The sequence below is a fragment of the Coturnix japonica genome, chromosome 5, assembly GCF_001577835.2.
Source record: "Coturnix japonica isolate 7356 chromosome 5, Coturnix japonica 2.1, whole genome shotgun sequence".
NCBI lineage: Eukaryota > Metazoa > Chordata > Aves > Galliformes > Phasianidae > Coturnix > Coturnix japonica.
In genome coordinates this window covers 7,915,909-7,929,785 of record NC_029520.1, presented here as the reverse complement: position 1 = coordinate 7,929,785, position 13,877 = coordinate 7,915,909, and the positions used below count along the sequence as shown (strand labels likewise).

The 13,877-nt window shown below is 49.5% G+C and overlaps 1 protein-coding gene across 2 annotated transcripts; it reads left to right on the top strand.

The window, feature by feature from the left end:
* Positions 1-3,022: 3,022 nt before the first annotated feature.
* Positions 3,023-13,872, top strand: BEST1 (bestrophin 1). 2 transcript variants are annotated; one of them, XM_015863681.2, is made up of 10 exons: positions 3,023-3,267; positions 5,419-5,578; positions 6,231-6,325; positions 6,721-6,954; positions 7,619-7,773; positions 8,471-8,548; positions 9,717-9,869; positions 10,297-10,377; positions 10,878-11,029; positions 11,395-13,872. In XM_015863681.2, exons 2-10 carry the CDS (start codon positions 5,427-5,429, stop codon positions 12,584-12,586), a joined length of 2,292 nt encoding a protein of 763 aa, XP_015719167.1. In that variant the 5' UTR covers positions 3,023-3,267; positions 5,419-5,426; the 3' UTR covers positions 12,587-13,872. The 2 variants fall into 2 exon arrangements, with proteins under 2 accessions (XP_015719167.1, XP_015719165.1); XM_015863679.2 differs by lacking the exon at positions 3,023-3,267 and having other exon boundaries at positions 5,309-5,578.
* Positions 13,873-13,877: the final 5 nt, after the last annotated feature.

Here is a 13,877-nt window from a genome sequence, read left to right as displayed (position 1 = left end):
CAAGGCTCCTCTGGGATCTCTGGGGCTAAGATCTCCAGTTTCACAGACGAGATCTGCCTTAAGCACCAAACAAACTGCTGCCCATTTCCCAGGGCAACAGGGAGGAAAAGGAGAATGAAAAAGCAGAGAAAGAAGAGCAACAAGGCTTGTGTCTGGGGGTAGCAGAGCTGTGTTGCTCAGGCAGATGCAGCCTGGCACAGTCCTGCTGTGGCACTGGAAGCACTGCTGACCCCTGCCAGATCTCGGCTGCTGCTCCCTGCTGACAGCAGTGTTTTTTGGAAGAGCTCAGCCTGAGCCCAGAGGAAGAGACATTGAGACAGGAAAAAGAAGAGCAGCTGGGAAACCTGGAAAGAAAGGACTGTCCAAACAGTACATGGTCCTCAAAGACAGCAATTAGCACACACTGAGCACCCTCAGCCTGTCCTGAGTTCCATGGGTCCCGAATGAGATGGATTTTTGCCACAAATCCTGCATTGTAAAGGTGAGAGGCCTGAGGTTCTTCACAAAAGCACTGATGGTCACTGCATCCTCTCCAAAGGCTCACGGCAAGCTCAAACATCAGAGTCAGTCTTGTCTATAAAAACAGCAATTCCTCAGATACTCTCATATTTTGGTGTTTTTTTTCTACATCACACTCCGAGGAAGAGTGTTAGTTTGAAAAAATAAAACCCATCAGCATCTATCTTGGCACTGAAAGCAGAGATGGGAGAGGGGTTTCACTGGGCTTTGACACCCGTGGTGTCCTGAGAAAAGCACTTGTTCTCTGTCAGACTGCAGGGAGGGCTCTGTCCCCTTCCCGGAGGCAGCTGCAGCAAATGAATTTCAGTCAGCACAGGGGGAGGGATTCATTTCCCGTCACAGTAACCCAATCTGCACATCTGCAAAATGGAGAAAATGGGAAGGATTCCAGGGCCTGCAAGGACAGTGGGAAGGCAGCGAGACTGAGGATGGACGTCAGTGCATCCTTGCTCCTCCTCTGCTGCTTTCAGACTGGCAGTTTGCTTCAGGCCTGGAAGAACTGAGGCCTCGGGGAATGCAGAAAGTGATCCAAGTATTGCTGCCACACTGGTAGTCCCTCAGTTATTTACTTTCCTATTAGATGCCACGGATGTTTGGTGCTGTCCTAACAGTAACTCTGAGCCATATGAACTGCTGGATGAGCTGCTTTCAGAGGAGGGCAGCAGAGTCCCCCAGATAGGGACATATCCCTCCATCAAGAGCTGGATGCTCAAGATTTTGCTGTTCCTCCTTAGAGTCCCCACGATCACAGAAAATCCCCACAGTTCCAGAAAATCTATCAAGAGAACCATTTTTGTTCTTGCCATGTAAAAGGACATGGACTCAGGCACTGGGGCCCTCTAGAACTATCTCTGTCTGCCTGCCTAGTAATCCCTTCTCTCTAGATGTGTATGCAAAGTGGTATCTCAAAGACATGTGTCCTCCCCAGACCCTGACCCTTCATGTGGACAACCCTGCCTCCAGAGAGAGCCCAATCCTGTGCTCTCTCATGTCTTCCCCCATACATGGAACTCTTTGGGTGTTTAGAGACATTTTCATCATCCTGAGTCATTCAGGGACCCTGCTGGGATGACAGCACTATGATTCTTGCTATAAAAATCCTTTGGGAGCAGCTGGAACCCAGCAGCAGTGTTTCAGGGACCTTGCAGCAAGCTCAGCCCCACAACAAAGCAGTTAATACAGGCAGTGCAGTGTGACTTTCAGGAATGACACTGGCCCAGAGCATCTGCAAAACCAAGGCACCTCACCTCCTGTCACAGATAGGTGCTGCTCACACTGGGGTAACAGCCACACCACGGTCACTCTGCCTCATTGCTGGCAGGGATAAGGCTTCAGAAGGGCAGGACAGCTGGGCTTTTATGTCCTGGTGAACACTGCTCGTGATACTCACAGATAGGGCTGGTACAAAGCTGTGTGCTGCATCAGTCAGTCAGTTGGCTTTGCTATGGTTGGGCCAGTGAAGCAACCCCTTACTTACCAGCATCTGGCCACTGATAAGAGCTCTATCTTGCTCCATACCGTGAATGTGAATTTCTCCCCATGGCCCTCCCCATGCCTGTTCTTCTATATCTCACACAGCAGAAGCATCGTGCTGTCTCTTCTCATCTGCCCTGCCCTCCTTTCAGCCCCAAAAATGTCACCTCTCACTCCAGGGCCAAGGAGCTGCAATTATTTTTCTATGGTCTTGGGAATCTGTAGAGGTCCTAGCTGAAAAGCAAAGCTTTCAATACTGTGTTATGCTTCTAGATGAAATGCCCACCATACAACTAGACACAAAAATAATATGGATATGGTGAGTGAATGATTGGTTGATGGGTCAGGATCAAAGGGTTACAGAAAACAGAGTTACACCAGATCAGTGGTCAGTATCTAGTGGGGTTCCCCAGGGCTTCATGTTGGGGCCATTTCTCTTCAATGTTTTTATCAGTGCTCTAGATACGGAACTCAGATGTATACTAAATAAGTTTGTGTGTTATATTAAATTAGGATGTTAAAACAGATTGGCAATAGAGAGGCCTGGCAGAGAGATCTTGGCAATTTGGATGGCTGTGCAATCTTCTACTGCATGAAGCTTAACAAGGACAAGTGCCAGATTCTGTCCCTGCAATGGATCAGTCCCTCCTTCAAGGACAGCAGGGACAGGGAGACAGGCAGTGAATTACAGAGAAACCTCTGCTGAGAGCCTAGCAGAGCATGGGTCAGGTGTTCTGCAAACCAAATGATCCAGGAGCACCTGGGGAAGAGAGGGCTGTGCGAGCCCCAAAGGGGGACACACGTTACAACATTTGTGCAAAATTCCAGCTCTGCATAATCTCCTGGGGCTCCCGGAAGATTGTGACAGAGAAAGGGACCAAACAGGAAAGAATTAGCAGAAAATGCTTCTCCTCTGGCAGCCACCATGGCTGTGCCAGGAGTTAGCAGCAGCAGTGTGGAGCAGCCAGCCCTGCCTCCCCCTCCTTCAGCCGCCTCTATAAACACGCAGGGCTTACTCAGAAGATTAGAAAGGAACAGGGCAAAAGACAACAGAGTCTCTTTTGTAATGAGGAAGGATTATGGCATCAAGTGACCGGCTGCAGCTCCCAAGTGGGTTTCAGGCTCCTTAGTACACCACGTCTGTCAGGTTCAATCCCCCCATGAGCCAAGGGGGCAAGGAAAGGCAAGCTGTGGTGCTGGCCACAAAGGACCCAGCGAGGACACATGCAGGACCAAACCTCCACCGTCTCCAGTGCAGCTCAGGAGCCCGTGACTGTGAGTATCCTCACAAGAGCGGAAAGATTCCTTCCAAGATTAGCTGATCAGTCTGTCTATCTTCTTGTGCATCTGCGCTCATCACTCCTCTGGCTTTTCTCTGTCCACTGTATCTCTTTGTTCCCTGCACTTGCAATAGGCGCTCGTGTCCACTTGCAGCATTATGCAGCGGGTAACACAACTTGCACAGACAAATCTGGCTTGCTGCTGCAATATCCTCATTGCTGGGGACTCCCAAAGGCTGGTCAGTGTCAGCTGATCCCCAGGTGCAGCAGTGAGCTCAGGGGGACCTGCCAAGTTGATGCCAGCAGAGACGGGGAGCAGACGCACAGGCAGTGCCGTGCTCCCCATCTCCCTATGGGGAATTGGGCTCTGTGGGCTCTGTGCAGGGACGGGTCTTCTGCCTCACCAGCACCATTGTGACGGTGCTGTAGTGAGCTGCCTCACACCACCAACTTCAACCCCACATAGCACTGCAAGTGTGCCAGCTGCCAAGTGACAGCCAGGGCCAAGCACACAGGCTGGCAGGCATGGAGCTGCCTTAAGAGCACAGGACTGCAGGCAGAAGCACTGGGAAGAGCCTCACGTCCCGTGCCTGAGCAGAACTGCACAGAGGTGGGTGACATCCATTACTTACATAGACAAGAGCTGAAGTTTTCCATGTTTGGTAAAAAGTGAATCTGCATTTGAATTACGCAATGAAGAGTCTCCCTGAGCACTTTCAAGACCCAAAGCCTAAAGCAAACACTCTGCTCTCTGTAAGCGGCCCCCAGCACATTTGCATGTGTTTCCATACATTTCTCATCTGTACAGCTCATGTGTGTGATGCCTTCGGGGCAGTTACAAAACACTTCTCAATCCTGTGCGCTGACCAGAAATACACATGGGAGAGGCGTGAATGTGTATGAGACTGCAGTGAAAGGGGCATTTGTGCAGCTGGGGAGCTCTTGGCAGGGCAGGTGCCAGCTCTGCCCCTCCGATAGAATCACTGGGGGCCTCAGGGAGAGTTGCAACAAGGAAACCCAAAGGAAGAGCAGAACCAAGAAGCCAAAGTCAGAACAAAGATGTTATTTGTTGAATCAGCCAACAGACGTTGCAGTTTATCTTCACGGCACCAGCTGTCTTGGACATGAATTTTCCCCACCTAACTATAAGTCTTTCACTGGGATGCTTAAATGAAGAGGATGGACACAAGTTCACCTGCCCGCAGCTGCTGCTGCAGACCAGCAAGGGCTGAATCAGCCCTGGACGTACCTCCCCATCTCCATAACTCAGGAAAGAGCCCGAGGCCCCTCTACTATTAACCACATTGCCAAAGCAGTGTCTAACAACTATGCAGTGTGTTTTGATTCAACTTAGAAATTCCATCATTTTTTGCATTGAATAATTATTCATGAATGGCACGGATTACGCTGGCTTTTATTTTTATATATAACTTCAGGTTTATCTGAATGTCAGACCAACAATTAACTGATGATAAATAATTATTTACACAGGGTTAGAAAGCAATAAATGCAGCGAGGATGCCACATGATTGGATAAAAGCTCTTTTTTCTTTCAGCACCGTTTATCTCACAATGAGGACTGGGGAGGTGGAGTTACCGGAATTTGTGCTCTGCAAGCCCAGCCAAAATCCATCCTTCAGCTCTCTGACAGTGAAGGCTGTTTTGCTTACAGGACCAGGGCTGGCATAGTCTGGTTGTGCACATCAGCCTTAATTTAAAGACAGATAAATGAGGAACTCTGGAATTCGTGAGACTGATCATTAATCTCAAACAACTGTATGTGTGGAAAACAGCGGCACATGGGCTCTGTCCACTGCCATCGAGCTGCTCCATTTGAACACTGACAGTCCAATGCTAGAAACATAGGGTTTCACCAAAAGTGTGCTCTCTGCCACTGCAACCAGCTTATGTGCAGGTAAAACACAGGAAGAAGCTGCTAAGCACATCACGCTACATGCCCACCATAAGCTTCCTCTTGGTTTTCTACCTTAATGACTTGAACAGATTTGTCTTTTGATTTCAGCTCTTTCGCTCATTCTTTCTTCCTTCCTTTCCGCCTTGCTGGGACGCCTGAGGTTTCTGTTTCCTCCCTCTGTGCAGGTTTGCTTGGCAGCTTCAACATCTGCTCGTTTTGTGTCTCTACCAGGATCTGTGATGACAGTGACATACACCAACCGCGTGGCCGATGCCCGCCTAGGCACCTTCTCACAGCTCCTGCTCCAGTGGAAAGGCAGCATCTACAAACTCCTCTACTCTGAGTTCCTTATTTTCATCTCCCTCTACTTCGCCATCAGCCTTGTCTACAGGTGAGCATCCTTACACCAGCACCACCACAGCCCCTCGTTCTCAGCCAGTCCCAAAGCAGGACAACCAAGGGTTGGAACAGCAGTCCTGAGAAAAAGGAGCCAGCCAGACACTCTCCAGTCTTTCCCCACTGCTGCGGTGGCTGAGTATTTCTGAAAGCAGACATCAGACTGCAGACCTGTCAGAAGGCAGCTATGCACTGGGGTAGGTCTGATTTGGGTGGGGAAAGCCACAGAGCTCCCCTGGTTGGGTGAATGCAGAATGGAAGCAGGAAAGCAGCTCTAAGAAGAAAGAACTCACATTGGGTACCATTGAAGTGAGCAGAGCTTGGAATGATATTTCGCAGGGTATTAAATAAAACATGCTGCACATCCAAGCACTATGGCAAACCCCTGATTCCAGATAGCACTCTCCCCTGGGTTGAAAACATAGGACTCTCTAATCAGGCTGCAGCAGTTACCACTCAACAACCACTTCAGGCTCCTTTGGACATGTCAGCAGGGTGTTTTGAGTGCTCCCCACATCACCCCATGCCCACAGTGTGGTTGTGCCATGGCTCTGTGCCCTTGTTTTCCTTTGCCAGAGTCTTACCCAGCAGGCCCAACAAGGCACAGTCTCCTCCTTAAGGCTGATGCCTCTGTTCCTCCCTTCCAGGCTGATCCTCAGCGAAAGCCAAAGGCTGATGTTTGAGAAGCTGGCACTCTACTGCAACAGCTATGCTGAGCTAATCCCTGTGTCCTTTGTGCTGGGTAAGGAGCTCTGACTGTGAACACGCAGGGAGGGGAAGCAGGCAGCATTTCTTCTCTCACCCTGGGTTGATACAGCTCTTCAAGCAGGCAGGATTCACTAAGCAGTCCTCTCATTCTGCCTTTGTTATAAATACATCAGTTAATGCTGCAGCTGTGAGGTATGCACACAGCTTTCACTGCACAGATACGCTGACATGCTCTGGGTTCTACCAGGAGGGAAAGGACCAAATATCTCTAGATAAGCTGTGAAAGCCAAACGTTAGCTTTAGCATGGAGATCCAAATCACCTCTAGGTCTGCCTTCCCTCATCCCCTTAAGAGCAGTGCCAGCCTTTCTATACAAGAGCATACACCTCCCCTCCTTCAGGATGGCTAACTTGTTCGGCTCACCTCCAGGTTTCTACGTGGCCCTGGTGGTGTCCCGCTGGTGGGCACAGTACGAGAGCATCCCATGGCCTGACCGCATCATGAACTTGGTCTCCTGCAACGTGGATGGGGAGGATGAGTATGGGCGGCTGCTGCGTCGCACCCTGATGCGCTACAGCAACCTGTGCAGCGTGCTGATCTTGCGCTCCGTCAGCACTGCTGTCTACAAGCGCTTTCCCAGCATGGAGCATGTGGTGAGGGCAGGTTGGTACCAGTATTGCCTTCGACACAGCTCTGGGCCAGGTGGGCAGCAGCACCCTGCCACTTGACCTCCTCTGGAGCAGAGATGGTGCAATTCTAGGACATGAGTTATCACGTTCTCAGTGACTGTCTAAATATGCTCTGTAACTGCACCTTCAGCATTTCTCTATCTCCCTGCTGGCTGGGATTGGGTCAGACATGCTGCAGACATCCAAAGTCTACAGCTTTCTCACAAGGGGAGTGGGGGGCAGAGAGCTGAGGGACGGGACCCAATCATGGAGCTGTCAGGGGAGAGGCAGGCTGGGGGTTAGGGAAAGGGTCTGCACCAGAATGCAGTGGACATAGAACAGGCTGCCCAGCCTCAGGCTGACAGAGTTCAAGGAGATTCTGGACAACATTTTCAGAGGGTTTGAATTTTGAATGGTCTTGTGTGGAGCCAGGAGTTGGACTCTGTGAGCCTTATGGGTCCCTTCCAACTTGGGTTATTCTATGAAATGAGAAAGTCTTCTTGCACTTATTTAAAAATCAGTGTTTTAACAAAGCTCACCATCCTTTTCTGCATCTTCCAAAGGCTGAATGAAGTCTTTCTCAGAATATAAAAAGAGCTATAGTGACTACCTCCTACTCTCTATGGCCATTCCTCTCTCACCTATTCTTTTGCACCTAGGCCTCATGACACCTGAAGAGCACAAGAAGTTTGAGAGCTTGAACTCCCCCCACAACAAGTTTTGGATCCCGTGCGTGTGGTTCTCCAACCTGGCTGTGAAAGCAAGGAATGAGGGGAGGATCCGAGACAGCGTGCTGCTCCAAGGCATCCTGAATGTGAGTGACAATCAATAGGCAACTGAGATCCTCATCCAGTCCTCCAGGTGGAACAGCAGGGATTTCCAGAGGTCAGGCAAGAAACAGGAACACTGAGGTAGGATGTCCAGATAGTGAGCCATGTCTGTCCCTGGGGATATTACATTCATTTTAATGGGAAATACCTCCACTGCCACTCTCTAGCAGATGGCAAAGTAGAGTTTTTCATGGCCTGTTGACACATTAGCGATGCCACACACAGAAGAGGCTAAAGAATGTAACACCTTTCACAAAACTGGGACTGGGAAGAACCATTTGACTCACATCTAGGTGCAGTCATATGAGACGTCTATGTAGCAGGTTCTGAATCAACCTTCCTGCAGCATTCACACATTCCAGTGCCAAATGAAGGTCTGTAGGATACAACTGTAAAGCCACAGAAAAAAAGCAGGAGAAGTCAAAAGCATATTAAACAACCAAGGTCCCTATAGAGAACTTCACTATTGAAAACCCTTGGACAGTCCTGGGATGCAGGCCATACTCCACAGGCAGGACCTGGAATTGGTCCTTGCACAGCTGCAGAGAAAATAACAACTCTGGAGCAGCTCATCCTCTCTAAGATTCATGTGCTGAGAGACCTATGTTTTTTCAGAGCAGCAGGGGATGGGGAAGGACACACACATGTAGTGCCAACAGGTCTTTCCTTTTCTCCCTGCAGGAGCTCAACACTTTGCGCAGCCAGTGCGGGCGGCTCTATGGGTACGACTGGATCAGCATTCCCCTGGTCTACACCCAGGTGAGAGAGGCTTCCCCCAAATCCATGGCTGCACTATCTGCCTACACATGCTGCTCCAGAATCCCCCCTGATCCCGTACCTGCCCTACACACAGACCATGCTGATGCTACATATAATTGGACCTCTCATCCATGCCTGCACGTGCAAGCCCCTTGCTGGCTCTTACTCACACATAGGCGCACACACCATCCACCCTTAGTTCTGTAATACACAACCACCTCTACAGAAACACTCCCTTAGTGTAATTAGTTACCTATAATGTGCTCCATATGAGAGCACAGAATACACAGATACATGCAGACCCATGTCCTGCAGAGAGGGAGATAGTACTGTAGTCTAGATCCACAAAACAGAGCCATGCCAGGTTGTAGAAAAGACTGGGCCCAAACTGGCAGCTCCTCTGTCCGCCTCAGTTGGGTCTTGGAGTTGTGAGCAGGATCTGCCAGATGATCTGGAACAGTCTCCTCTCTGCAGTGCATGACCTTTTAGTCTACGGTTGCCCATCCACACTGCAATGTTTGTCTTTGCAGGCACCCTGTAACCTGTGCATCTTGAGGCAGCCCTGTGCTATTCCCTGCTGGGAAGTGCTGGGCTAACTCTAGAATCTCATGATGCTGGCTGTTTGTTTTGAACCTTCCTGCTTGACACCAGTCTCAGCTGCTATTAATTTGAAAAGTGGAAGTTTCCAGACTCATGATTACAGAGAAAAAGTACAAAGTTAACTGTAGCCTGAAATTCGGGCAAGCAAGCAGGCAAATATTAAAATATCCTTCATTAGGACCAAACCACAGCTGGCACTAATGCTCAGGGTTCCTATCCCAGGTATCTTACCAGCACCAAGCAGATCATGAGGGGCTCCGGAGAACTATTAGGACACAGATGTCATTCCAGGGACAGCATGGAATGAAATGCAGTATACATAACTGGTGAAGGGCAGAGGATACACTTAGTTACCTGCAGTGGAAATTAATCCTCTTGAAAAAAAAAAACAAAAAAAAAACACAACAGAGGGAAAGCTTGTTGTAACTGAATACAAGGCTTTCAAAAGGCTCCCGAGCCAGCACTGCAGTTTTGATATAAGCGGGGGGTGGGAACAGAAGAGGAAGATGCTGAGGAGGCAAGTTGGGAATTGAAGTTTCTCTGCTGTGTCCCCTGGCATCTTTCCCAGGTGGTGACCATGGCTGTTTACAGCTTCTTCCTGGCCTGTCTGATCGGGCGGCAGTTCCTGGATCCTGAAAAAGCATACCCTGGCCATGAGCTAGATCTCTTCGTGCCTGTCTTTACGTTCTTGCAGTTCTTCTTCTATGCTGGCTGGTTAAAGGTATGTCCGAGAAATTATGCCCGGAGCTGAAATCTGACCCACTGGGTTTTTCCCACTGTACGCTCACAAAGAACCCAGCTGTGTACTGTGGTCTATGAGCAACATGCCAGCTGCTGGTAGACAAATGGAGAGCCAACGGGAGCTAAGGGCAATGCGACGACTCTCAGACTCTGAGTATCTTGCTTGAATATCAGCTTCACCTTTCCTAAGTTTGGGGGATAAGAGAGGCAGTGGACTGCATTACCTGTATAACGATGCTTCCTAGTAACTGGCAAGCTTCTGTTTTTAAGCCACCCCTTTTTGTGGAGAACCAGCATTGCTCCAAATTCAGGGCATGTCACCCTTCCAGGCTCTGTCCAACAGATTTTCTCCCTGCAGGGAAAGGTGGGTATGACCACGATCTTTGCTGTGTGTTCTCCGTGTGCAGGTGGCCGAGCAACTAATTAACCCTTTTGGGGAGGACGATGATGACTTTGAGACCAACAGGCTCATCGACAGGAACCTGCAGGTAAAGTGAAGGCAGAATTCTCCTGACCTGCAGAGGAACACTAAGGGCTGCAACTGAGGTTTCATCTGCCCCCTTGGTCCATCTTCCAGCACACATGCTGGATCCAGATTCTGTTTCAGACCCTCACTGCCTTTCAATGACACATCATTCCCTGGCTTTTCCCACACTGTGCCTATACCTATAATCACCTCCTCTGGTTTCTTCTGGGCAATAACTCTCCTCCTTCAGAACTCCCTAACACTAAACTCATTGGTTCTAGTGAGCATATTGCTTTCATTTCTCCTCCTGTACCATTTCCCTTCTAATTAATCAAATCTCTCCATGGCAAAAACAAAACAAAAATCAAACAACAACAACAACAAAACCAGAAGTGACAGGAAAACATAAAGGAAATCCAGCTGCTTGTTTCACTTCCACACTACACTGCTGCCTTCTGCCCTGCATCCCATTGTCTGCTGAGAACAGGCTGCTCACCTCAACATTCCTGCTGTCCCCCCCAGGTCTCCCTTATGGCAGTGGATGAGATGCATCAGGATTTGCCCATTCTGGAGAAGGACCTATATTGGAACGAGCCCGACCCCCAGCCACCTTACACTGCAGCCACCGCTGAGTACAAGCGCCCATCGTTCCTTGGATCAACCTTTGATATCAGGTGAATGCAGCTACAGAGAGTCAGAACAGACAGCATTTACACCTTAGAGCAGGTGCAGTGCAGGATATTATACTCGAGTAAGAAAGAACACTGTCTTCCTCTCTAGTCTGTGAAACCTTGCTCTAAAATACTCACAGATTTGTCCAAAGGTGACAGCCAGTACCCTTCTTCACAAAGAATACATCTGATCTCTTGCCCCCCTCCTCTACAGCAAGCATCCCTGTAGCGGAGGGCCTAACACATAACTGATGTGGCAGTACAGGAGAAGCTTGCCTTTGGAAGCAATGCTCCCTGTGCTGCCAGCCTCACCACCACAAAGCACCATCTTTTGTGGCTTCGTAACACCCTGTTTTGCCTTTCCCCAGCATGCAGAAAGAAGAGATGGAGTTCCAGCCCCTGGAGCAAATTAAAGAGAATGAGGAAGCCAACCATTCCACACCACTACTGGGACACCTGGGCCGCCTCCTGGGTGTCCAGTCACCAAGTTTCTCCAGGTCCTCCTCCCGGATGAACCTACTGCGCAGGCGAGGGGAGCCCACATCCCCCTTCTCCCACTACACGTACCACGACATGGGCAAGTCGGGGAACATCAGTCAGCCGAGGGGAGACACCAACTCACAGGAGCAGTGGGACGGGGAGGATGGAAAGCTAAGGGAGTTTGATGCCTTCATATCGACCCCATTTTATGAGAGACCTGGTTTCTACAGTGCTCCACAGACACCCATCAGCTCCATCCCCATGATCTTCCCTTCTAGACGCCAAGGGCGCAAGAAGCCCCCTGCACTCTCCAGCATAGCTGCGTGCTCAAATTCTCTTAAGGACGTCATTGTCAACTCCTCACCTTCCAGGATGAGTGATATGTACAAAAGCCAGAGCTCCCTCGGCTCAGGTGCAAAGGAAACATTTATTTGGCCAACAGAACGGAATAAAGGTCCCGACTCACTGGTTGTAATGGTGGAAGAGGAAAAGAGCAACTCTAACAACAAAAGCAGAGAAGCTGCCGTAACTGGAAGTCCAGCAGCTCCATCCACTGCATCAGACAGCCCTAAATTCCCTTTCCTAGCAGAGTCCCCAGACCACGAGCAGCAGGGCAGCTTCAAAAGTCTGAAGAGTTTGAAAGGCTCCCACCCACCCTGGCTAACGCTGGAGAACACAGCAACCACCACTCCCAGTTCTGAGCAACCAAGTGCCTTCCCCCAACCTAGCAACACACTGCCCAGCAGCAGCACCTCCCTCTGCTTCTCATTCACTCCTGTCGCATCTCCAGTGCTGGAGAGATCCCCCATGGGGAACAGAGGCCCCGATACTCACAGCTTAAGTTTGGAGGACATGGCTAGCGCACCAGACCAGCATCCATCAGAGGTTTCCAGGAGCACAAGAGATACAGCGAACAGAAGCAGTAATGCTCCTCCTATGAGAGAGACAAGAAGGGCAGAAAGTCCATCCACTAATGACTCTGGCATCTCTCTTGCTGAGGGTGACTATGTGGGGCTGATGGAGGTGATCATGGAGACAAGTGAAAGCGTATGTGAAGAGCAGATGGATCAGTGCAGCTAGAGGGGACCGACACACACGTATGCCAGGTACCTGAGAAGTGAGACCACAGTGTTTCCACACCTGGCCCACACTGGCACTCAGCCTCCTAACAGAAGGGCAGCACCTACAACCCAGCACCAGTGACTCACCACTACTGGACTCAGGCATAGCAGCAGGCACTTCAGTGCTGCAACAAGAACAAGAAAAGAGGAAATAATCTCTGTAAACTCCAGCAAAACAAGACTTCTAGCATTAGGTATCACAATGCCTAACTGTAGAACTGTAGCTGAACAGATACCTGAAGCACAGGTATAGCCTAAGCAGAAGAGGTTTGTAGTTAAGGGTACTTTGTTACAGCAAGAATTGAAACAAGTTTACACGACTTTCTGCCATAAGGCCCAGGACTCGCACAAGTTGCTCCCAGGAAAGAAAGGGACTGACGCACAGCATTTGGGATGCAGAGCCGCAGTGCTTCACCAAGTCCTGCCCAGCTGATGTCCTGCAGCACCAGTAAAGCAACGGGGTGCAATGAGTTAAAGCCACTCAAACACATGGCTGCCATCAATGGTATTTACATTGCTTCAAGTTTTCTGTCACATACTGCCGATTTGAAAGCACTCAAAGAAATCATCCGGATGGTGGCATCCAACACAAAGATTTTAAATAAGTCTTTCCTAAAATAAAGGAACCAACCCTAAAAGCAAGGCAGATGGCCAGGACCACGCGCTTCCTCATTTTAGTTCCCACACAATAAAAGCTTAAAGAAACCATTAAGTTCTTCCTCTTTTCACAAAAATCTGCACGTTCCCTTCAATCACATGCAGCACATGACACATTCAGTCCACCCACCTCCCTTGCAATAACCTCATGCAATATTCCGACCCTCTGTCTACCAGGCACAGTTGCTTGAACTGGGCAAACAGCACTACAGTCCATACCCAATACCCTATGCATTGCCTTCTGAGACCTGCAATGCTGCTTGTGTAGCTTATACTGTGAAGAAGAATGCAGAAGCCCTGTGTCATGTCTCCATACACAAGCATAGAGCCATTTCCATTAGACAAGCACAATCTCACCTAAATCCACAGGTGCAGGAAGCATCAAGGCTCAAGCCTTCCTCTTCTTGTACATTAAGACAGAAGCTTTGGTGGCAAAGGTGTTTTGAAACATACCTCCGGTCCTTCACAAATATCACAGGTCTTTTCCACCCTTCCAATTCATTTCCTCATCCATGCTCTGCTCAAGAGAACTTCCTCAGTTAAGACCACAACCCTGCATGTACTCTTCCAAAAGGGGAAAAAAATAAAGCAGA

Coding starts and splice junctions, on each gene's coding strand:
- BEST1 (XM_015863681.2), top strand. CDS start 5,427: ATGACAGTGACATACACCAACCGCGTGGCCGATGCCCGCCTAGGCACC. Junction 6,955..7,618: donor GGAGCATGTGGTGAGGGCAG/GTTGGTACCAGT, acceptor TTTTGCACCTAG/GCCTCATGACACCTGAAGAG. Junction 9,870..10,296: donor TCTATGCTGGCTGGTTAAAG/GTATGTCCGAGA, acceptor CTCCGTGTGCAG/GTGGCCGAGCAACTAATTAA.